Source organism: Cucurbita pepo, chromosome 19 (genome assembly GCF_057944985.1).
Source record: "Cucurbita pepo subsp. pepo isolate OVF chromosome 19, ASM5794498v1, whole genome shotgun sequence".
NCBI classification, from domain to species: Eukaryota; Viridiplantae; Streptophyta; class Magnoliopsida; order Cucurbitales; family Cucurbitaceae; genus Cucurbita; species Cucurbita pepo.
Genome location: NC_141816.1, coordinates 12,632,231 through 12,657,274, shown reverse-complemented (window position 1 = coordinate 12,657,274; position 25,044 = coordinate 12,632,231). Strand labels below are relative to the sequence as shown.

General features: G+C 36.1%; 2 protein-coding genes across 7 annotated transcripts; one reads left to right on the top strand and one right to left on the bottom strand.

Moving 5' to 3' along the window:
* Positions 1 to 1,343: 1,343 nt before the first annotated feature.
* On the bottom strand, positions 1,344 to 6,235 carry LOC111781775 (DNA-damage-repair/toleration protein 111). The gene is made up of 2 exons (XM_023662468.2): positions 5,203 to 6,235; positions 1,344 to 2,120 (listed from the first exon to the last, which is right to left on the bottom strand). The coding sequence occupies exons 1-2, from the start codon at positions 6,031 to 6,033 to the stop codon at positions 1,824 to 1,826; spliced, it is 1,128 nt and encodes a 375-aa protein (XP_023518236.1). The 5' UTR covers positions 6,034 to 6,235; the 3' UTR covers positions 1,344 to 1,823.
* Positions 6,236 to 7,276: 1,041 nt separating this feature from the next.
* Positions 7,277 to 23,120, top strand: LOC111781395 (uncharacterized). 6 transcript variants are annotated; one of them, XM_087119994.1, is made up of 20 exons: positions 7,277 to 7,430; positions 7,536 to 7,720; positions 10,107 to 10,210; positions 11,479 to 11,565; positions 11,687 to 11,762; positions 11,849 to 11,923; positions 12,095 to 12,148; positions 12,932 to 12,991; positions 13,370 to 13,486; positions 14,236 to 14,330; positions 14,411 to 14,613; positions 14,939 to 15,036; positions 18,225 to 18,325; positions 18,400 to 18,565; positions 18,968 to 19,090; positions 19,163 to 19,245; positions 20,369 to 20,510; positions 20,920 to 20,949; positions 21,465 to 21,535; positions 22,305 to 23,120. In XM_087119994.1, exons 2-20 carry the CDS (start codon positions 7,682 to 7,684, stop codon positions 22,903 to 22,905), a joined length of 2,325 nt encoding a protein of 774 aa, XP_086976120.1. In that variant the 5' UTR covers positions 7,277 to 7,430; positions 7,536 to 7,681; the 3' UTR covers positions 22,906 to 23,120. The 6 variants fall into 6 exon arrangements, with proteins under 6 accessions (XP_086976120.1, XP_086976124.1, XP_086976119.1 ...); XM_087119998.1 differs by lacking the exon at positions 7,536 to 7,720 and adding an exon at positions 20,701 to 20,756 and having other exon boundaries at positions 7,299 to 7,430; positions 22,305 to 22,487; XM_087119993.1 differs by lacking the exon at positions 7,536 to 7,720 and having other exon boundaries at positions 7,299 to 7,430.
* The last annotated feature ends 1,924 nt before the right edge of the window (positions 23,121 to 25,044 follow it).

The following is a 25,044-nucleotide window of genomic DNA, read 5'->3' as shown; positions in this document are numbered from 1 at the left end:
TCTCATTTTGGTATCATGTTTATCTTTTTTTACTGATATAGTTAAAGAAAAGAGGGAGGGTCGGTAAAAGGATGAGTGCCAAAGGTACTGTGAACTGTAATTTCGAGACTGCTGCCAGTCTTTGTCTGTGCTGTTTTTTTTTTTGTTTGTTTGTTTCCCCAAAAAAAAAAAATAATAATAATAATTTATTTTTAAATTAACTAAACAAAATCTTTTCCCTATCTTTTTGGTGCAGACTTAATTTAAAGCCATTGATTCCCCTCTCTCTCTCTCTCTCTCTCTCTCGGCCTTTTCTTCTTCCTGATTTTGGTAGTATCTGGGTTTGCTTATTGATTTGTTCAATGTAAATTAAAAACAAAAAAACAAAGGGTTAAATTAAAATTTTAGTCCCAAATTTAGGTTCATTTTCTCCACGAACTTTAAAAATATGCATAGATATTGAGGTTCGAAGCGTTGGAAAAGGAGATGGGGGGTTTTCAAAGGTGTAATTTGGTTGTATTCCATGGACACCATTTTCAAGGGCGATTGTCCCTACAATGGCACTACCTGCACCAGCCCCAGCCCCAGCCCCAGCCCCAGCCCCAAAGGAAAAGAAGGCATTAAAGTGCAAAGTCTCAAAACCCCATAGAAAAGTGTGGTAGAGAGAGAATCTCAGAGTGGGATTAGGGTTTGCAATTCATTTGGGGATCCTTTCTCTGGAATTGCTGCTGTTTTTCAGATTTTCTTAGGGTTTAAAGATATCATCTTCCTCAGACTCTATAATCCATAGGGTTTTTCAAATAACCCTTCCAGTGCCCCCATTTAATTCAGATTTGACTACTCCAATCCATTTTAGCATCTATTATAATCCCCTTTATTCTTTCTTTTTCTTATTTTTCCTTTTTAGATCAATAACTTAGGATGTCTTATTTTCAATTTCAAAGCCCTAAAATGGTAAAGCCTAGAGGTAACAAGACATCAACTGTCTCGCTTAAGTCTAAATTGCACCCAAAATCGTGCACTCTATAGTGTTGAAAAAAGATTGCATATGTCTAGAATTGTAGAAATGACTATTTCATTCTACCTTTATCACATATTATTAATGAATTTACAAAGATAGCATTCTTTTCTTAAAAAAATAAATCAAATATTCATTTATAACCATAGACACGAATCATGACTCATGGATTTCTTTACCTAAAATTACTGTAAAAGCCCAATGATAATCCACCTGCAGCCCAACAGAACGCTCATCTTCATCACAACGTGCTGTACATCCAAATAGAGTTGTTAGTCTCTCTGTATCAGTCAAATCAAACTAGTCTTAGTTGAAACTATTGTTCAAGACAACCAACGAAGCGAAGAGAAAGCAAACAAGATAAACTTGCCAGGCTTTTATTTATACACAGACGCTTGGAACACTACAAAATTTTACTCAACGATCTGAAAATCAACAAAAATGGAACTCGCCAAAGGTTTATCTTGGATGGTTTTTCTCTTTACCATGTGCATAATACTTCCTTCAGTCCAGTCCCAAGATAAACAAGAGATTCTCATAATGCCTGCAAAGAGACCCAATTTTTGACCAAATGCCATAGAAATTAGAATCTTGTATTCAATTAACAGGAGCAGGTAAATATGCTTCTTTGTAACTATTTGACTAGAACAATCTGCACTAGCTAATAAGATCGGTTCAACAATTCCATTCCTGGGCTTCATTCAGTCAACGACATCGTGGGCAAATCTCTTGACAACAGGAAAGTTAATGCACAATCCAATCCAAAATTGATCATAGCTTCATCACCGCAGAATGAGCATGTCTCGCGTTCTTCAATTCTTGGGTTTCATGTAAATCCAGGGACTTCACCGGGCATTGGAGCTAATTCATTCTTACCGAACCTTTCCTCATCATAAAATGTAGCTCGAACTACCCTTCCACCAAAGTACCGACCATCAAGATCAACCAAAGCCTTCGTTGTTTCTTCTGATCTTTCAAACTGCACAAAAATACGAACAGCCTCGTCCACTGGAAAATTGGGTTCTGTAATCTCAAATATTAGAACCCGTGTTACTGTCCCATACTTCGCACACTCTGATCCTACTTCCTCCTCTAGCTCGTCATCCACCTCACCAGGACCCACCTTCAAGAAAAATTAAACAAGGCAGCCATTCTCATCATTCTCTTCAGGAAAAAACCACAAATCATATGCTTTTACCGTCTGAAGAAAAGTGTAAGGTTTTCTTTAAAATGAAAAATGCTTCAAGTTCAATCATCAAAACTTATCATTTAGATATCCTGGAGGATAAAATTGTTTGTTGGCTTTATACATAAATACAGTGTGCCATATTCACATGTGATGTGATCTATCAACTGAAACTGAGTCTTGGTGAAACAGAAAATAATCCTTCAGGTCAGATACTTTTTTTAACATAACGATGAATCCCTCCCTCAATTAATATTGACTTTCTTTAATTTAAAATTGGTCTTAACAGTTAAAGAAACATTAATCTAGTCTTTCTCGTTTCTCCTATTCTAATAAATCAATTCCAAGTGCAGGTAAGAGAGGCCTGTTCTCTCCCTTCATTTTTCTCACTCATCAGCTTACACACTGTTATTCCTCCCAACCGCCTCTAACCCTCATATTACAAGCGATTATAGGTCGTACATTCCATTACAATTAAACAGAAGAAAATACCAAACTCAAAAGCAACCCAAACATAAATGAAAGATTAAAAGATTAACCCACTATGATAGTAATGACATTAAAACATAACCTAGATTCACATTTATATAAGTAGTTACTAAGGTAAAGTGAGGGAGGGATCAAACACGTATTAGACGATTCTTAAACCAAGTAATAATCTAAAATATATATATTGTTTTTTCTTCTATATTTACAAGCTCCGCCATATTAGTTTGTCATGAAATTCTACATGCTATTTACAAATAGTGGTCTCTCACGTTCACATAAGGCGTTGAAATAACCTCTTTGATCAAACATGAAATGATGCTTATTTCTTTCTGTCCTTCTTTCTTTCTTTCTTCTTCTTCTTTTTTTTTTTTTTTTTTTTTTTTTTTTTTTTGAATGGGAAACAATTTCATTGATTAAATGAAATGGTACAAGAGGGAGAAAACACCATCCAAAGGGATTACATAGGAGGGAATTTAAGCTGTAGTTGTTAAAAGGAATAACACTGTTACACGAATAAGAGCCATAAGAAAACCAGAAAGCTAGTACCTTACCTCTTATAGGAAACTTGAAATCAACTCATGCTCTAGAAGTACCTAGGACCTCTTTACCTTCATGCTCAAAATGCTCAGTGCCAACAAAAATATATGCTTGTCCCCTAATCACTAAAAAAGCTTCTTTTCTTTTCTCTCTTGTTTTTGTGATCGTAGAACAAAACTGAGGAATGGGGCAATTGAAGAAAGTATGCAAGTAGGAAGGAAACCATCCAGGTAAACATCTCACCCCCCCCCCCCCCCCCCCCACCCACACACACACAAACACGCGAAGAAATTCAAACTCTAATACCTGTTTCTTTTTAACTCGTATGTTTTTCTCCTAATAATCTTCAATTTCATAATGCCTAAACAATGGCTTGACAAAAAGATTTTTGCCTTCTTTTCCCTGACTGTGGTCCAATGAGCTCTTTTACCAGTAATTTTACCAACAATTTGACTTGAGGGCTTATTCGCCAAATCCTTTTATCCTCGCCACAAGGTTGTACATCATCTAGAATTTGAACCAGGCCTCTAGCCTCTTCAATTCTCAGTTAGATTTCTTCTTGCTAAAGCCATGGTTTGGCAAATAACCAGAAAGAACCAATGAAACCCAAGGAAAGCTGCGATATAGCCAGCAATTTCCTATCCAAATATCAGCTTAGAAAGAAGTTATTTTTTCACTTCCCAGCTTTTTTACTCAGAATTTGATAGAGTGGACACACAAGGGCTTCAAAAACAACTAAATTACCTAGCTCAAGAAAACTGTCTATTTTCATTCTTTCCTTCTTCATTTCCATATGTGCTAGTAACCAGCTTATTGTGCATCTCAGAACTTTCTCCACAATATGTCCAGAGCTCTCAGTAGTATTACCTCACTTCTCTTCCTTAAAATGCCCAATTTCAAGCCTCCATCATCTAGTGGCCATGTTGGCAACATTCCAGCTGGCTAAAACAACTAAGCATTTCTCCCATACTTCCCTCGCAGGAAATTTTCAAATTTCTCCCCTTAGGGCATCACCTTTTACGAACTCTGTAGTGCTCCAAACCTTCTCTCAAGAACCCTGAGCACCAATTAAGAATATTTCTACGAGAAAGAGAGCTAGGGAGAATAAATGTGGTAGAGGGCGTCAGGTAGTATGAAAGGTCGTTACATAAGGAGGGGACCCCAAGCAACAGGAGGGACACCGTGGGTATGATGAATAGGGAAATTTCTATCTAATCTCTGATATGTAACTCTTTTCTAATAAACTTAAAACTTAAAATGATCTAGCAAAATAAGTAAGATTGATGAAGGCCTTATTCTATACAGAACCAGACGAGTAAAGGTGGTAAGTTTTTGCAAGTTCTCTGCTTTTTAATTGATCTTCACATGGACTAATAAACTGAAATCTATTGTTTATCCCTCGACAATTTTCCACACGAGCATAAATCTATATGCAGCGATGGATTGTTCAGTCCATATCTTATTCCTTATGATAAGTACCGTAGTGCAGTGAAAGAAAGCTTTCAGGTATTAATTTTTTTTTTTTTTTTTTTTTTTTTTTGAGAGATTGGCAGACAATAGCCTTACTGCCTAGTTAAGAATCCATTCTCCGTAGTGGTCTAACATTATTGCAAATAGGTCAGCGTATATCATTTGGCAAGCAGTTAAAAGGTAAAAAAAAAAAAAAAAAAGTTAAGAATTGGACCTTCGTCCAGTTGTGGCTAACCAAAATTTTTCTGAAGTGCATGCATTTTAACGATAGATTAAGATAAGAATCGCGTGCTATAATGGCGTTCGCAACTATCCTACAGACTGCTTAAAGGATGAAGATATAATATAATAAGTTACGGTAAAACTTTCTAGATTGCTCTAATCTAACTAAAGATTCGTAATATTTGAATAGAAATTTGAGCAAAAAGAAAAAACCGCTCAAACTCTAATGCTCCGGAAACAAGCTCTGCTGTTTAAAATTCATTTCAAATCAACAAAATGTCAGAAGTCTACAACATCGTACCATGTTTCTGAGCATGAGAATCCGAGTGGGTAGTCCGTTGATGTTGACACTCTTCACCTTCTTCTCTGATTTCGTATCATTAGCGTTCACAATTACTCCAGCACGCAAGTCCGTCTTTTTTGCCATCAGAGGGGTGGTAATCCCTTGTTCCTGCTTCCCGAGCCCTTGCCCCTCTTTCCAACCCATCTTAGCCATCATTCTTTGTGCCGCTGTCATCTGCCCACCAGCCCCAACTCCCAACCCACCAGTCTCCGACTTTCCAATGCTGAAGCCGTCTCCAGTACTTGGTGGTGATGGCGATCTCGGAACTGCCCCACTCTTCGCCGCACGCCTTCTCCAAGCTTCCTCCCCTGAAATATTTAACCTGGAATCGGAATATTCTCTTTCTCTCTCCTCTCGCTCCTCTCGCTCTTTTTTTTCCCTCTCTTCCTCCTCTTGCCTACGCCTCTCAAGCTCCTTCCTCATCTCAGCCTCCATGGCCTTCCTCTTCTTCTCCACCCTATACTCCTCGTAGTCATTCGGCCTTGCTGGATCATACTCTTCTATAACTGTCGACGTCACGGCCACCAATGCCGGTTGCGTAATGGCCTCAGCCAGAATCGGCTGAGATGGCTCCACCGGCGCTGACACCGAAGCCTTCGGGTGCGTCGAGGTGGCTGGTTTTACTTTGCTTTGAGATCTGAGAACAGTCGGCGGCGCGAAGACGGAAGATGGTTTACGTAGGGTAGGCGGCGCCATTTTTGTACTACTTGACCAGACGGTAGAATTGCTGGGCTTATCTTCCTCCGCCGAAGAAGGCGGAGGGAGGTCTCCATACAATCCACCAAGCATATCGTAAGCGTAGCTCTGTAACACCGGAATTTTCAAAATGCAAAGTGAATCGGAGAATGGAATTTCCAGTTGACGGTGGACAGCAAAATTTGCAAAACTTGGGAGTACTCGGAATTAGGGCTTTGAGAGTCAGTGATGAAGTAGAAACAGAGGGTCACACACAGGTAAACGTTAAACATTAAAATGTTGTATAAAGGTGTATAGTATGGATGGGGAAAGTGTTAATAACGAAATCATAGTTGTCCATAATTGTGATGCCGAGATCGACCTCAAAAGAGGAAATATCTAATCGAGCAATGTTTAAGACCAAACCGATGCGCGGGAGCACCTACCGAGCTAGGTACCAACTGGGTCGAGACACGTGTATGCTCCCTCTACTTCTAGCTATGACTAGTTCGACAAAAAAAACTTCTATAAGATCATCTCGACGTCACTTCAAACTAGACACTTACTTAAAGTATTAAAGCGCGTTGGACACGACATCACTTAACGTGGACCCTGCTTTGCAAAACATAAATGATCTATTTATACAAAAATAAAAAAAAAAATAAAAAAAAAATCATTTGTGCTGAGTGGAAAAAAACCAATGTGAGATATCTGGTTGGAGAGGACAAAAAGTCATTTGTTAGTGATGAGTTTAGACTATTACAAATTATATCAGAGATATACACTGAGCAGCGTGCCAATAATGACGATGACCCCAAAAGGGGTGGATTGTGAGATCCAACATCGTTTGTGTGGAAATTTCTCTCTAACAACGTAACCCGTCAAAATAGATAATATCTGCTAGTTTTGTATTTAGTGGTTACCATTACAAATATGTTGTTGTTAAAAAAAAAAAAATATGTATATATATATATATATATATATGATGGAAACAAATCAATTATGTTTTTCTGACATTATTTTTTGCAATATTCTAAAGTTTTGCTTAAAGTTATCATTTTTTCTTTTTCCAAAAAAGAAAGTGTGGGTTGATGATAAAAGAATAATAATAAATAAATAAAAGAATAACACTCCAAAATTCTTGGAGAGTCTATAACAGTCAACAACACCACTTGTTTGTTGATAATGAGTTTGTTGTGCTTATTTATGGTGTAAAAAACCCAAAATATTTTAAGCCAAAAATAACAATAATTAATTATTATGTAAAAAAAATTGCAGCTTTTTGCAGGGTAAATGGAAACATCGAAATTCACAACGGCAACAAAAGGAATTTCCTACCAAAAAAGTCCTATAAGAGGCGGGGCACGTTTTTGTTTATAAATACATGAATGTAAATGAAAATTTCAACTCCAATTTCTCTGCCAACAAAAGATCAAACGCAATTAACAAGCAACAGGAAAGAAGTTCTTACTTTTTTTTCACATAATTCTATCACATTTCCACGATTTCAGGTTATTTTTCGCGCTTCTCTGAATTCTCATTCTTTTCTAACGTTGCTCCTCAAACCTTTCTTTCGATCCATCTTAACTTGTTCGAATCCATGCACGTTCTTTTAGGGTTTCGCTGAGGCGACTCTGGATCATTATTTTTCTGTGTGGTCTAGGAGGTGGTTTTTGAGAATTCTTGCTGGGGAGGGTAGTCCAGGTGGTTCGATTTCTGGGTTTGCAGATCTGAGTTTGGCAATTTACCCCCACAATTCACCATGTTTTGGCGCATGGCTGGATTGTCCACAGCTTCGCCTGTGAGTCTCATTTTCTTTATCTTCATTATTCCATTTTCTTGGTTGTAGGATTCATCATTCCTTTACTGTGGCTTGTGTACTGCGAATTGTTTCTATTTCAGTTCCTATTGGGCAAGAATTTTATCAATATTATTCTTGATTTTACACGCGCTTCAATGGGAAGGAAATTGAAGTTGGAGAACGTGGATTTGACTTAATAGCTCCATACATGAAATTTGCGATGCGTGGCTGCAACTTCTCTGTTTTCCCCCGTATTCAATATGATTTTCGTGGATATGGTCCGTACCCTTCCCTGTCAGTTCAATACCTTTTCCTGCTCCCATGTATAGGAATAAATATCAAGTGATACAAACTCCCAAAGGAAGTGAAAAAGAAAAAGAACAAGAAAAAGAAAAGCATACAAAACAACAAATGCTCCCATCTTGAAATTTAACCATGAAAATAAATACTGAAAGAACAAAGAGCTTTTTCAACATCTTGGAAAGACTTTGAGAGCTTGCAAACAAAAACTGAAGCTATGAAATAGGCCTCCACCAATCACGTAACACAGAAAGCTACTATATTCTTTCAAAGAAAATTGAATTGACCTCCAACCATGCCATAAAAAAAAAAAAAAAAGAAGAAAAACATAGGAAACAACCGCAATGCTCGTAGAAATCAAGGTTGCAACAAGGTGAGCAGACCAAAGAGACCAACCTTCGAGATAATGCCGAACTACTCTTAGTTCTCTCAACACAGTCATCCCGTTAGAGAATTCTCTAAGACCTCTAGTATTACTTGAGATTAATTTCATTGGAAGGATAGCAATAGAAAGCAACTAAGCTTTTATATGAGGCGATGGAGGTGGAATTGCATGCATCTGAAGACCACAGGTCTCAGTAAGAGAGGTGAATGTACTAGGAACTGGCAAAGTGGACAATGTAGGGGAAACTTCTTTCAATTGATCATCAACTGAATTTAATAAAGGGCCAACAACACTATCTGTAGAAAGAAGAGCAAATGAAGATTCAAAGTTATCATCCACGCAATGATCAACTTGATCCGTTCCCAGTACTTGTGAATTCAACAGAAGCAATTTTGACTCCAAACTACAACTAGATTTCCCATTAGAATCGTGAATCAGTGAAGAAGAAGATGAAAACTCATTACAATTAGAAGAAAACCAGCACCCCTTTAGTCACAATTAAATTCGAACCTAGAAGAGAAACTGTCAAGTGACTGAAACTATTGGAAAGACTGAAGCAACGAGGTTTGCAAAGACCTTTGTGAGAGCAACTGGTTGAGACTGTAAGCAAGAGTCTTCAGTATAATCTTGGTTGACCTCAAAAAAAAAAAAAAAAAAAAAAAAAAAAAAAAAACAAGATATACCAATCATAGTGGTTAAGAAGTTGGAGAGAATGTGTAAAGGTAAAAGTGGATGAGAGATAATTAAGCTTCGTGAAGAAACGGATAAATCGCTGGAGAAAGGTATAGAGGGAACGTGGTGCATTGAAGATTTAGAGAAGAGTGAGAAAAAACAAAAAAAAAAACAAAAAAAAGATTCATAGAAGACAAAAGAAGATTGAAGTGCCAAACAATGTATTAGTGGTAGAACCATGAAACATGGAGGAGCGAGCAGTGGAAAATCCTGTTGAGTAGAATTGCAAAGGAGTATGCTTGAAGCATGTTTTAATCCCAGCTGGCGTGTCCTTTGCAAAGCCAGTGCCGGCTGTATCAGACACGTATTTCTTCCATGACCCTGTGCTGAATTTTGCTCGGAGCCTGTTTTTTTTATTTTTTCAAGCTTAATAACTGCTTTCCAGTGAGTTGTCCAAAGCTACTTTTCCGCTGTTAAGTGGTGTGGCTTTTCATGTCAAAGAGAAACTTCTTTGGGCCAACATGGTGATAGCTTTTCTATGGGGAATTTGGTTTGAATGAAACAAGAGGCTTTCCAAGAGGAAGAAATCAACCACAAGGCGAGTAGGGTTTATGGTTCTAGCTGGTGTTTAATCTCTAAAATGAATTTTGTAATCACTGATTTGTTAAACTTTTCGCCAATTGGGAAGCCCTTTTATAATTCCCTTGGTATGGTGGGAACTCCTCATCTCCCACTTTTATATTTTCTTTTTTTGATAATTAAACTCCAGTTTCTTATGAAAGAATCTATCTTCCCAGATGTGAATGACTTGGACACATTTTTCTATTGAGTTGGCATTTCTTAAGGCATAACAATTCTGAATTCAATAATGTGTTTGTTTCAGGGAATTTAGAATCCAGTAACACAAGTACACTTTTCTTTATTACATTCCCCTAGTTCAGCGAACAGGAAGATCACAGTGCTCCAGCTTTACTTGAGTTTTAATGTAAATGTCTTCATTTTTATTCATCTCATTTTCATTTGTTGCAGATGGAGGCAGTTTTGGATAAGGAAAATTTTACGTTAGAGGAGCTTCTAGATGAGGATGAAGTAATTCAGGAATGCAAAGCACTTAATGGTCGACTTATTAACTTGTAATATTCCCTTTTCTTTGATATATCATGCTCCTTTTCCCCCCATGTTTCTGGTGCATACTTGGCATATCTGTTCTTTTGCTTGGTAGGTTGCTAACTCATGCAGAGAAATTAATTGATGGGATCATGTAACTCTGATTATATTTGACTTTGGTTGTACTTGATGTAACTAGTCATCTAGTAGTGTTGTGATGTTCAGCCCATTCTACCAGTTTTTATGTGCTGCTATTTTGTTAGTCAGCCTTTTCAATTTGTGATACATTGATTAAGAAGTGATATTCTGCTACCTGATAAATTCTCCCACTAATCAAGGTGAGTGGTTTGCAATTTTAAGAGATTCCCCCTTACGTTCCAGAGGGAATTTGGTCAGAAAACTTAATTTTCATTGTTGGTTTTTCTTGCTACTCATGAGGATTGGAGGACAGTTCTAAACGAGTTAGCTTATTTATTTATTTATTTATTTTTATTGAGGTTTGTGGAGGTCATTCTTACTGCTGGCGCTTTTGTTTGCAAATGTCATGCAATGTGAGAGAGTAGAAGACTGATTGGGAAATTTATTGCTGCAGTTAATAGCTTTGATGGCGTTGTTCCTTTTGATTATGATTAATCTGTGGTGGTTGTATCTTCTTTCGTTGTTTCCAGCGACTGGGGAGTTTTAGTTGTTTCCAGCACGGTTCATCATGTCTTTTCTGCTATGCACATGTTTAAGGTCATCTTTATGGATCATGCCAGAAATTTGAAGTTCACTGGAGTTTCCATTTATGGTTGTCTCAGTCGGCATTTTCTTAGAATCTCATGTAATTAGTTGAAGTTGGAGAAAAATGAAGGCTACTTCTCAGCATGGATTGTTTTGTTGTTGGTTAGTTGTTTCTAGCGCAGTTCATCTCTTGGTTTGTTTGGTTTGATTCCACAAGAATTCATTGCTCATCATGGTGTTCTCTCTCCAGGCCTCAATTGTTTTCTCCTTCTATGCTTTATGTTTTCTTTGGGAAGCTTTCTTATTATTAATTTATGTTGTGGAGTTGCTATCGTTTGAGCATTAATCTCTTTTCATTTTATCAATGAAAAGTTTCCTTTCTTGTTTAAAAAATAAAAAATAAAAAATTAAGCTGACTGTCACAGCAGCTAGCTCATATAATAAATACCACCGACTTTAATGGTTGGTCAGATAATAGAAACAAGAATAGATCAATACAAGAAATTGACCAAGAGGGTTTCACCATATTTAGTAAATTAATGGTTGTTGTGCTTGCTTTCATGCCTTGCAGTTTGAGAGAAAGAACTCATATTGAACAGTTAATCAGATACATTATTGAAGAAGCTCCTGAAGAGGCTGAGAAGAATCGAAGTTTTAAGTAATTTTTGCTCGCACATTCCCAATGCTATTCCTCGTGCCTTCTCTCTCTCTCTCTCTCTCTCTCTCTCTATCTCTCTCTCTCATTTTAAATTTGGTTATTCTCATGTATTCTTGCCCAGGTTTCCTTTTATCGCTTGTGAGATTTTTACTTGTGAAGTGGATATAATTCTCAAAGCTTTGATGGAGGATGAAGAGGTGGAGAACTTGCTTTCTTTGCCCTATTAAGTGATAAATGATGAAGATAGACCAATTACTGATTTCGTTGATATGGTTGTCTGCAGTTGATGAACTTGTTGTTTTCCTTCCTAGAACCCAAGCCTTCTCATAGCACCCTACTGGCTGGCTACTTCAGCAAGGTATCACTTTAACAATATTTTAGTTCTGAATTTTCTTCTGCATATTCTGTTAGCCGTATAGCCAAATTGTACAATCTCAAGTAACAGTTTTTCCCTTGTTTCACCCACCTTCTATGTCTTACATGGGAAATATTTTTGGTATATATGTTATTAATCTTACTTCGTTGGCAGGTTGTCATATGCTTGTTGTTGCGGAAGACAATTTCTTTTATGCAGTATGTTCAAGTAAGTTTGCATACATTTTCCCTTAGATTTTCCGTCTGTTTTTCAAGAGTTTGAAAGACTGAGACATTCTCAGTTTTACTTGACCTTCTACATTTTATGCATGACCGAAGTATTATACAACATGGGTATACCAGGTAAAGCTGTATTTCATCTGTTTGATGCACATACTCTATGGAGGGAACAAGGGTTTCATTAGACGATGCTCTTGTTTACTAAGCTTAGCCTGGGGATAATGATCATAAAGAGTTAGATTCTAGTTAAATTTTGTATATTTGGAAGTCTCTTATCAAAAAGTTAGGTGATGAGTCATATATGCCATTTAATTTTTACTAATTTATTACTTTCAATATTTCTGAAAATTATTTATTGCATTTTTTCTCAAGATGTTGCTAATAATCCATTGCTTACCATTCAGTTCTGTATAACTTTTCCAATAGCATTTTGTAATTTTTTCAAATGAAATAACATCAACATTTGGGTAGTATCTTTGGGAAAAAATTAATGCAAACATGTTAAAAAATTGAGGAAGATTTTTGACCAACTTGTTGGCCCCTCAATGTAGATCTATGTCCGAACTTTTTGTGTGCGTCTTTGTCTTTTGAGGTTATGTGAAAAGCTTCCATTTCATAATTTTTTAGTTCTTTTTGTTCAAATAATAAATCTTTTCTATCTTAGTTCTTGTTGGAGTGTTTCTCATCCAAAGAAGATAAAGCAACGTATACGACTGTCTTAATGCTAATGATCTACTTTGCTTGTTAACTGATCACTCACATGGCTTTCCAGGCACATCAAGCAATTGTAAAGAAGCTAGTTGATCTGATAGGAATTACTTCCATCATGGAGGTTGGTTGTTGGTCACCGTTCTTTGTTGTATCTGGTATTTTAACTCGTTTTACATTAATGGTTTATGTTTGTTGTAATATGGCATCTGAGTTAGTGGTTTTGCACTCCTGTGGTTACTTCTACTCTTTGGGTTCTTTTTTTTTTTTTTTTTTTTTTTTTTTTTTTTTTTTTTTTTTTTTTTAAAGTTAAAAATTATACAGTCAGAGCAACACCTTTGGAGCATTAGTTCCTATGTGCATCTTATTATCTCATTGGTTCTTATGGTCTTATGTTTTCAGACTACGGTCATCATCCTTCTTCTATATAAAAACTGTTGGGCTTTGACATCTTTACTGAATGTACATTGTGAATCTCATAGGAATGGTTCATTCTGGACAGGTTTTGATAAGGCTTCTTGGTGCTGATGGGCATCTGTATGCAAGCTATACAGAATCAATGAAGTGGATTGAAGAGACTGGTGTTCTGGAGTTGATAATGGACAAATTCAGATCTTCAGTAAGTAGCTTTTTGAGGAATTTATTCCTCCCACAAGAATGTTTACATGCCTTTTTATTTTGTGGAGACTCTTTTTTCTTAGGTAATTGTTAACTTTTCATCTTTTGTTGCAATCCTTTTCCCTTCCGCCAAAGCTGGCCAGTTTTTCTGGGACCTTATTAGAGCTATTAGTAAAATAGCATCCCCCAATTTTGTCACATTTCTCCTTTGGACCCTTGTTGTTGGTGGTATCCATTCTTCTGATAAGAGTCCAATGGCGAACTTCTCACATACAAATAATGATTAAATGGGTATATTAGTAAAATCTTTATTTTCTTTTCATTTCTGATAAACATCCAATTAAAGATTTTAAACCATACATTTTTTTTTTCTTGGATAAGAAATGAAAAATATTTCTCATTTCAAACAAGATTAAAATTTTATGCTTTAATATTTCAAACCAAATCGTTTAAGATAATTTGTTGTATTATCTCAGGCAGAAAGAACTTCTCCTTGCAAATCATGTATACATAATTTCCCTTCTCCGTTGTCAAATATATGTTCCTTATTCAAAATAAACATCGTTTTTGTTTATTTCCTTCCTTTGCACAACAAAATTGAAACAGAAGGAAGCTTCCTTTTGTTTTGGAGTTTTTGTTTTAATATATATTTGCTTAGTGTGTTCTTTGTCAACGATATGACTATATAGACTTAGTTGAAAAACCAATGGATCAGTCATAGGAGGTTCTTTAACGTGATCAATTTTTCAGGATTGTTCAATAGTTCATTCTAATGCATCTGAAACGCTTTGTGCTATTACTCGATTTGCTCCTCCTGGTATTATGGCTAAAATTGCCAGCCCAAGGTAGTATTTTCTCTTCTCGAGTTTTTAATGTGCCTGCATTTGTCATTGGCCACTAATAATAGTTCTCTTTTTCAAATCAGTTTTGTAGGAAGACTGTTTCGCCATGCCTTGGAAGAGTTACGACCACCATCTGTTTTAATAAACTCATTATCTGTGTGCATATCTTTGTTAGATCCTAGGAGGCTAACTACTGGAACAGCTTATGCATACAATCGCCAATTAACTCGTGGACCTACAGTTTCAGCAACTATGGAGACTGTAGAAGGCATGTTGGAGAGTTTAGGTATTGTATTGGCCATTGGGCTGTGTTAAGTCAATGGCTTTACTTATTACGCCTCAGTAATTGAAGGTATTAATTGCCATGAATCATGTGAATCATCCAATTTGATTACTTGGTAGTTTACTTGCTGGGTCTTCATTTCCAAAGAAATTTATTCTTCACGGTATTTGAAGTCATCTTTGTTTTTGTTTTCCTGGAGAAACTAGATTTGATTTAAGTAATGAAATGTACAGAAGAGGAATTGAAGACGAGAATATGTAATCTTGCTTGCTTGGGTTATAACTTTTTACGAGGGATGTTGAATACTGTGCTGGTCTCTATCGTTCAGGTAGGTTGCTCAAGCTTCTGGATGTTTCTTCATCAGATGAAGTTTTGGTTACTGCATACGGAAAGTTACAGCCACCTCTTGGGAGGCATCGTCTGAAGGTATCTTTCATTCAGCATAAGTGAATATAGGGATACCATAAACTTGACACTTAAATCATTAGTTTATTTTTAAAAGAATGAATCTCGTTGAAGAAAAGGAATATAGGAAATGGAACCCTTCAAGGTGGGTTGTTGACATCTTGTCACCTCTTTTTTCTAAGCTTTTTTCCCTCTTAATTAAAGTATGGCGTTTCCTACATAAAAGTTAAGTGTATATGATAGATAAAAGACATAAAGAAGTTTGCTCTGATATAGTTAGATTGTTGCCCACGTCTTTTCATGGGTATTGAATGAAATGATTATTTTTAATCAGAAGTACTAAAAAAATGCATGATTAGTCTTTCCTTCTTTATTTTATTTTTAACGTGGCATATTAAAAAGGTACCTTTAGAAGGTGAACTGGAATTGAAATGAAACCTGTACTTTAGGTGAGGTTGTAGAGCCCAAAGTTCTGAAGGGAATCACAAGAATTGTTTCAAGAAAAGGGCTACATTTTTTGTGAGATCCGACATCGGTTGGAGAGGGGAACGAAGCATTCCCCTTATAAGGGTGTAGAAACCTCTCTCTAGAAAACATGTTTTTAAACTGTGAGGCTGACGGCGGTACGTAATGGGCCAAAGCAGACAATATCTGTTAGCAGTGGGCTTGACCTGTTAAAATGATATCAGAGCCTGATACCGACGGTGTGCTAGCGAGGACGCTGGGCTCTCAAGGGGGGTGGATTGTGAGATCCCACCTTGGTTGGAGAGGGGAACAAAGCATTATTTATAAGGGAGTGGAAACCTCTCCCTAGAAAATGTGTTTAATAATAACTGTGAGGTTGACGGTGATACGTAACGGGCCAAGCGGACAATATTTACTAGCGGTGGGCTTGGACTATTACATTTTTGGTGCCCAAATTTTTCTATACTGTGACCACCCTCCCTCCACCGTCGATTTTCACACCCTCCACCATCCCTTCTCGTACTAAACCCCTCCGATCTTTTCTAAATTAATTTAACCGACCAAGGAGTTCTTGTCCCTTCAATGAAAGAAGCTTTTCTCCTTGAAAAATCTCTCTCGAGTCTTTTCAACTACTGGATTCCAGAAAGAGGGAGCCCCCGGTATAGTGGCCTAAGGGTATACCTAGACACGATACAACAGAGATATATAAACAAATTCACATGAGAAATACAGGCCTATTTACCAAGTTTACCTTCATCATAATTGATCTCGACATAGAGCACTTCTCCCTATTAACATGAAGACCTGACGGTAATTCAAAGGCTTGTAAAATTTGACAAATGTTTTAGGAAAGACTCGTCTATGCCTAAAAAAAATGAAGATGGTGTCCTTGGCAAACTGTAAACTAGAAATACGAACAAAATTATTTTTTATTTTTTTGTTTCTTTGTTGTGTGCTAATTTTCTTGTTGGTTATTTTTTTGTTTTGTTTGATTTCTGGAGGCTTCTGCTTTCCCCTATTGTATTTTCTTTTCTCCCTTTCGGAGGTTGTTTTTTCAATCATCTTGTATCTTTTCATCCATGAATGACAATTTGTTTCTTGTTGAAAAAAAAAGATGTATCACCCTGTTTGATCTCCTCATGGCAAAAGTTTTTTCTCCCTCGGTCTGCCTTTTATCAATAGGCAGTTCCCAATCCACGATCCCCACTTGAATTCACGATCTCTTTTTCTACAAAATCTTATTCAAAAACTCGCAGAGTACATTGCTGCAAGTGTTCTCAAAGGCAATCTTAATAGACTCTATCTTCTTAGCCCATAATTCTTCTAAAGCCTCATTTGCCCATTAGAACCCGATCAATGATTTTTCCTCCACTCATGATGAAGGTTACTTGTGGGAGTTCCCTTTTTACCTTTATGGTGAACGTCATAGGTCATATGAAGTAAGTTGTTATGGTTATATACTTTAAACACAAGGTCAGGTGTTGTGTTAATGGCTAAATACTTTTTGAGCTTTCTTTCTTTTCTTTAAATTTACATAGGTAAATTTGCCTTTTAACAAAGAAAGAGAAGGTAAAGAAGGTGAAATATTTAAGACCAATAAGTGTTGTAACACGTCTTTATAAATTTATTGCTAAGACTAAGCTGATAGATTGAAGAGAGTCCTTCCTAGTACCGTCTCCTGTTCTTAGGGAGCTTTTAATGCAGGTCAGCAAATTTTGGACCACATTCTTATTGCTAATGAAGCTATCGAAGACTAGAGGGAGAGATAAGAGGAGGGGTGATCTTTAAAATTGAATTTGCAAAAGCTTATGATCACGTGGATTGAAACTTCCTGGATAGAGTTTTGGGGAAGAAGGGTTTTGAAGTCAAGTGGATAACTTGGACGTGGTATTGTGTCCGTCCAACAAATTTCTCTATTTTTATTTTTGGGAGACCTAGGTAAGATTTTTGCCACTCGGGGAATTAGGCAAGGTGATCCATTATCACATTTCCTTTTTTTCTTAATGGTGGACATCCATAGGAGGCTTATGTAGAAAGAAGTGGAGGGTGTGATTGAGGGTAATTAGGCAAGGTGATCCATTATCACATTTCCAATATTCCTAAGAAGGTGAAGTTTTTTGCATAGCAAATTTTACTTGGAAGGTTAACACTTTAAATTGCGTTTCAAAGAAGAACTCTTCCTTAGTTATGAATTTGCAATGGTGCATTATCTACCGGAGGAAAAAGGAGGATCTGTCTCTTTTACTGTGGGAGTGCTAGTTTGCTAACTTCCTGCTGGGTCGGTGGATGATTTCTTTTGGTGTTAGCGGGGCTCGTAATAGAGAGATGGGTAGTTGTTTCAGGAGGAGTTGCTCTTACAATACTTCCTTTAGGGAGAAAGACAGCGTGTTGTGGAAGACTAGTTTCTTTGCTATTTTGTGGGATTATCTTGCTTGAGAGAAACAATAGAATTTTTAGAGAGGAAGAGAAGTCAGGTGAGGAGGTTTGGCAGACTAGCTTCGAACGGGTTGATAGAAATATTTAAAGAAATTGGGATACTTGGTTTTTGTTTTGTCTTCTTTGAGTTTTTTGCTCCTCATTTTGCTAGTCTTCTCTTTCTACCATTTGGCCAATTAGTCGGGATTTTTGTTGCACCGTTGTCTCTCTGGGATCTCTACTCTTGCATATTATGTTTTTCAATAAAAGGTTTTGTTTCTTATTAAGACAATGTTTCACTGATTGTTCCTTGAGATTGGTTTTTCCAGATTGTAGAGTTCATATCGGTCTTACTTTCGGTGGGTGGCAAAGCAACAGAGGAGTTGATTAATCTTGGAGCAATCAATCGAATTTTGGACTTGTTCTTTGAGTAAGTTTCTGTATTTCTACTGCAACTTGATTGTTGATCGATCCACAATGACATTTGCTTCTTTATGACAATAGGTACCCATACAATAACTTTCTGCATCACCATGTAGAGAACATTGTAGTGTCATGTTTAGTGAGCAAGAATTCTTCACTTGTAGAGCATGTTCTTCATGAGTGTGATCTTGTGGGGAAGATACTGAATGCAGAAAAGCATTTCACTTTGCCAGTTGGTCCGAACAAGGTACAGTCCAATTTCTGGTGATGTTTGGTCTTACGGAAGTTATGCATATATGCAAAAATTATGATTGCTTTTCTCAAGAAAAACAAAGCGATTGAGAGGAGGCTTGGGAGGCTGTTATTTTTAATGTTTGATGTGGAGTTCCTCCTTGAAGGCTTTTCATAATTTTTAATGTTTTCCTGTTGTAACCCCAATTCAGTTGGGCCCTTCTCTGATTACTTCCTATTAGAATGAATTTTTGTAAAGTCCCGGGAAGATTTTAGACACTCCATTATCCTATATAAAATTCTCCGTTTCCTACTAAAATATTATGATAAACCATCTACCTAGGACATTATTTCTTTTTTCCTTAATTGTTGCTCCTGAAAGTCTCTCTGTTTCTTATTTTTCCAACTTTTTCTTCAGCCAACGGTTTCTGCAGAAGGTAAAGCACCACCTAGGATAGGGAACATGGGTCATTTGACACGTATATCTAACAAACTTGTTCAACTGGCAAACAACAGCAGTGAGATTCGATCACATTTGCAGGTCAGTTCTATTTTTTGAATTTGTAATGACATCACTGCAATACTTGAATTTTTTCATGTTTCTTTCTAACAGGATAGCACGGAATGGAGTGACTGGCAAACAAATTTCCTTTCAAAGCGTAATGAATTGGAAAATGTCTACCGTTGGGCGTGTGGGTATGTCTTCCCTTTGCTATTTTTCACTTCCTTTTATTGCAAGTATCAGCACAACATGTAGATCAAAACTGTTTCCACCTTAAGGCGACCCGAGATTGAGGAAGAAGAGGAAGAGAGTGAGGAAGAGATTGAGGAAGAAGTAGAGGATGATTAAGTATTATGGGCCACGAAGGAAGGACTGAAGTGATTATGATATGCAATTAATTACTTTGTTCTTTTCTGAATTTTAATTGGCATATGCTTGAATCGATACATTGAGCTGTTGGAATTCATGGAATCATTGTTGCGTCAAATGACTGAATTTGCAAATATATGTGACAAAGTACAATTTGAACTGATTTTTGAATTGGTATTTTCCTGAAAAAGATAGATCAGGCTCGTTAATATATTCAGGCACTCAGAAAGACCATGCTTTTGTTCAGGATCTTGATGTCAACAATAATTTGTCTGACTTTTCAAGAAGCTTTTTCATTTTTACCTTTACTGGCTATGATATCAATAGTTGAAGAGAGAGAGAGAGAAAACAAGTTTCTAAAAATGGCCAGTTGATTGTGTTCTTCTCATCATATTTTTTTACTATTGAAACACGTGTAACCTTCATTAAGATTTTTGCATTCAAATCTTATGTTGGCTTTATTCTTGTCATTTTATCATTGTCCGATTTATATTTGTTTACTTAAATTCTTCTATTGTTCAAGTTAAAACAAGTTAAAAAATTACAAGTTAGCTTTTGTACTTTGAGGTTTGTATCTATTTAGCCCCTGAACTTTTAAAAGTATCTAATAGATCTCTAAACTCTCGATCTTGTAATCTAATAAGGCTAATAATTCCTTGATAAATTTGAAAATTTGAAAAATAAATTGTTCTATTAGCTATAAAGTTGAATTTTGTCGGATGGAACCCTAAAATTTTAATTGTGTCTAGAAGAACCATAAAATTTAAAAAATTCAAAAGTCGAAATACCAAATAGACACAAACCTCTAATTTAAGTGCTAAATTTGTAATTTAACAAAAACAAAAAATATCTTCTATTATTTGAGTTAATGTCACCATGATGTTGAGTTATATTTATGCGCTTAACATTGAACTTTCTAGCTTAATATGAAATGATTACTTCCAATAGGCGCCCAACAGGACTGCAGGATCGAAGTAGGGATAGTGATGAAGACGATTACCAGGAAAGAGACTACGATGTTGCAGCTCTAGCAAATAATTTGAGCCAGGCTTTTCGACATGGCATTTACAGCAATGATGATATGGATGAGGTACTGAACTATTTTGTACTACCTTGCCTGTACTTCTAATATGATAGGGAATTCATTCCGAGTTCTCAATTGCAAGATAATAAATAGGATGTGAGTAGTGCATGTTTCCTCTTGTCAAATTTTAATCCGGAGTGAAGCTGATAAATGAAATTGCAAAGAAAATGGATGATGAGAAGATGCTCTTTTTCAGATAATCCACACTTTTCGAGTTGAAGCATATGAGAGAATATTAATATTGGATTCCTGGTGAGAAGTTAATTGGATGCTCTCACGTGATTGTTTTGTATCCTGTAATAAATCTTCAAAGCATTTATGCTTCTAGTTGAACCGTACAAATTATTAGATTAAATGAACTTAAATATAGTTTTTATTAAATTGCTTGTTCATCAATTATTTTCTTACTCTTCAGGCTCATGGATCACTTGAACGTGACGATGAGGTATGGCAACAATAATTCACCTTTACTTTTAGATTGGGAAAGCTAATCTTCTAAATGAACTTGCATCAGTGCATTTTAAATTGTGTTTATTTATCCCTTGAAAAAGTACCATGTTTAATTTCTTTCCTCCCAGTCAGAGTTCATTACATCCCCTTCTGCTGCATGCTATGGTGCGAGGATTTTTTAAATTCAATCACTTGCATATTTGTAAAAGACCATCATGAATCAACTATTATGTTCTTGTCATGTCAGGATAACTTGGTGGAAGGCTTTGTTAGAATTTGCTGTATGTATTGGTCATGATTAGCCTAAGGTTCAGCTTATAATAATTGTTGATTTTGAATATATGTGTGTGTCTACATAAATGTCCTCATAAAGACTTTGATTTAGAATATATGGGCTAGATATTTCCAGATATTTGCATTGGATTGGCTAATGTTCATATTTTTCTTGTGGGATAGTCTTGGAGTTGTCATTTGAATGTAGATGTGTTTCCTGATGTAAAGCTTTTGCAGGATGTTTACTTCGATGATGAATCTGCTGAAGTTGTTATATCCTCTCTGCGTCTTGGTGATGACCAGGAAAGGTAGGTAAATCCAATCGCCGTAATAATTTTTCTGCTTTAACATATAGTTACCGTGAATCTAGAACTATTGCGTTACATTTGTGGAAATGGCCTCATTCTGCTCAGGATCAATAGAGTATTGGCATGGAGTGCTTCTGTTTCTTGTAAACTATAGTAATTCTGTAGGTTTTTAGTTTTTTCCCAGAAAAATGAGTTGACTTACATACTAAGATATCTAATGTGATGGTAACCAATCTTTTTCACTGATGCATTGATGAATAACGATTAAGGGTTGACATTTGTACCAAGGAAAAATAAACATTGAAAAATGAGAAGGCAAAACCAGGAGATGAAATGAAACCAAAGAAGAGAGGGGTAGAAGGTCGGTTTAAAGGGGAGGGAAGGGTTGGAGAACAAAAGGACATTGGTGGAAACGGGATAAAACGACCAGTTTGTGAACACACTTTGGGGATGATAGTTGGTGGGTTGTTGTTGAGGCCAGCACAAAAATCTCTCTTCATTAGGATTTTAGCATTGTTTTAATTTCTTTTCAAAATAATGTCCGAACTCATTTATTTTGTGAAAACATTTTGAGCTTTATTTTAAAGTTTCTCCTCTTTCTTTTGCTTCTCGTATCATCAATATTCTAGTCATTTGATGTATTAGTTAAAGTTGGTCAAGTAATCAAGTTTAGTAGACCTTATTTTGTGGCATATATCCATGCCCTGAAATTTTCCTCCCATTTTTTCCTCCAATCAATTAATTAAGATGTTTTTTCTGTTTCATTCAGTGGCTCTCTCTTTACAAATTCAAATTGGTTTGCTTTTGAGAATGATTTAATTGCAAGTGATCGTACAACTGGCTTGCTTGCCTCTCCTTCCCCGTATATTAAAGAGACTGGAGTCGTCAATGATGGTGCTAATGACGTTATTGTTGGCGAAGATGATGATTTGGATGACATGGCAACATCCTCTCCACAATCACAGGGCACGTCAGAACACTCGCGCAATGTAACAAGCAATTCAAAAGAAATAGCAGCCAACGAGACTGATAATCCACCTGAGTGGGTCGAATGGAGGGAGACCTCAAATCACGAAGGTTCCTCCTTAATACTTTCAAATGGGGAAGTTGCAGTAATTTCAGAGGTTACTGAATCAGATGCCACACAACCCTCTCTGTCCGTAGGTGCATTGGCCGGTAAAGACGCTGCTGTTGGACAAGTACCAGCAGATACCAATAATGATAAAAATTTGGATTCTTCAGAAATGTCGAAATCTGTAGACAATATTAATATAAAATCAAAATCTATCACTAGTGAGGAAATAGTCAATGATGCAGGAGCCAATGATGTAACAATAGGCCACGAGAGCGCCAAGGAAATGAAACGCTGATTGATATATCTTTGGCATTGATCCCGTGGGTAGATGAACCCTTGGGCATGTTTGCTGGCTAGGGAATTGTATTCTTAGATCCTTGTGTACATCAATCAATGGGGCAAGGTGAAGGTATAATAGGTTGATTATTCTTTCTCACCATCTGTAGAAAAGTTAAGGTCTCATGTCTGTCACTCACGTTATCTCTATGAAAAGGGAAGGTTCTGATGTTAGATATTTGTTGTGCGGGTAATTGATTAGTATTTTAGGTCTTAATGGGCGCCCAATAAAGGTTTTTCTTAATTCTTGTGCCTGCAAACTTTACCTCTATTTATGAAACCATTGTGCAGAATATTGATGATTGTGAGATTAAATTCGAGTACGAGTTGAACAAATCGGAAATGTATGGCACAAGATCACAGCATGTGCCGTTGAAGCTGGGTATTGATTATCTTTTGTCTATTCATGCCTTTTGAAATGACTGCATATCATCGAAATATAGAAGCCTAGGGGATGATTATCTTTGATAAATGTTGTATTTATTTGACTAATGTCGAATATTAGACTTATTATGCCTAAGGGATGATTAATTTTGTGTTGGCTTATTCTTAGCATAGGAGGGTAGGAGGAAGTAAGTTGCATTACATGAAAACGAAATACCATCAACTTCTTTTCAAAGCAACTTAAGTACAGTGTACTTCATGTTAATCACCAAAGGTCTCCCTTACTGCTATGATTGAATTCTGTGCATTTATGTTCGTAATTAAGACTTGCTTGTGCCAATGATTAATGAAGAACTAGCTTCTCCATATATTTTTTTGTATGGTCTGCTTCATTGGCTTTAAAATATCTGCGAGATTTGCTTGTTATTTATTAAATGGCAGGTTGTTAAAGCCACTTGGATTAGGTATAATTTATATCTGATAATATGGATGACAGACTCCTTTGTGGGGTACAAGTTTAGTCTGTCGGTGCCACAGTGCGACCTTTTTTGGGTGCCTCACTTTCTTCATTTTGAAAGCTATTGCATGCAGCAGGTTGGTGTTCTTTTTCTGTTTCTGTTTCTTATTGTATAATGGATTATTTGGCATTATATATAACCCAGCAGTAGGAACCACAATACCACAAGACACCACGGACAAAGGCGCCGCCGGTAACCCATAAGTGAGACCTGATATGATGCCACTGGCTGCTCATAAGATGTTTGACACCATCAATTATTTGATGTAGGTGCTCCTAACCTAACCATTTGATGCATAGTTAGATGGTCGCTTTAATTCTCATCACAATTATCAGTCACATTATTCTAACATTTTAAATAATTTTTTTTAGCACTCGTCACGTTTTAATGACGTATGATTTATTCTACTTCTATCTTTGTTCGAAGTTATTGTTTCGTGTGTCTGAATATAGAGTTCTTGATGTAATTGATTCTGCAGCAAGCAACCCAAGGTAAGGTGGTTACCATTAAATGTTTTAGGTTGCTTGAAAATCTTCTCTATTGACACAAGCAAGAGACTCAAGACCATGGTGACAGGGAAACCAAACCAATCATATGATTAGCTGTGTGCTGTAAAATGATTCTCAGCTTAAATTAAAGTATCTGATAAAGTATTTTGAATATTTATGTTTAATTTTTTGAATAATTTTATTTATTCTGTCGTGTCAATCCTAAAATTATGTAGCGGTTGGAAGTCTAGTCTTTTTAATTTTTAATACAATATTTATTACTAATAATGTGAGGTTCTTAGAAATGATGCTTTAAAATAAGTCAGTATAATAATGACATTTATGGAGTATAAAGAAGTTTATGTAAAAATAAACCCAAAATATTATTTATAAAAAAATAATTGCAGAAAGCACCCTGTTCTTCCCTTTATTCTCCCCTTTAACAGCCTCCTCACTTGAAAAGAAAGCTCTAATTAAATACTTTTATTTATTTATTATTTTAAGAATTATTTTTATTATTAAAAAATATTAAAATGTATTTTTAAGAGCTAAAAATATTTTTCAATCGAGCTAAAAACTTTTATATGAATTGTACTTCAAAAAAAAAAAAAAAGAAAAAAGGAAAAAAGAAAAAGGGTTATATAAAAAATTGATGAGAAATCATCAAACTTTTGGCATCTTTTCAAACCACATGTTGAAAAAGAAAAA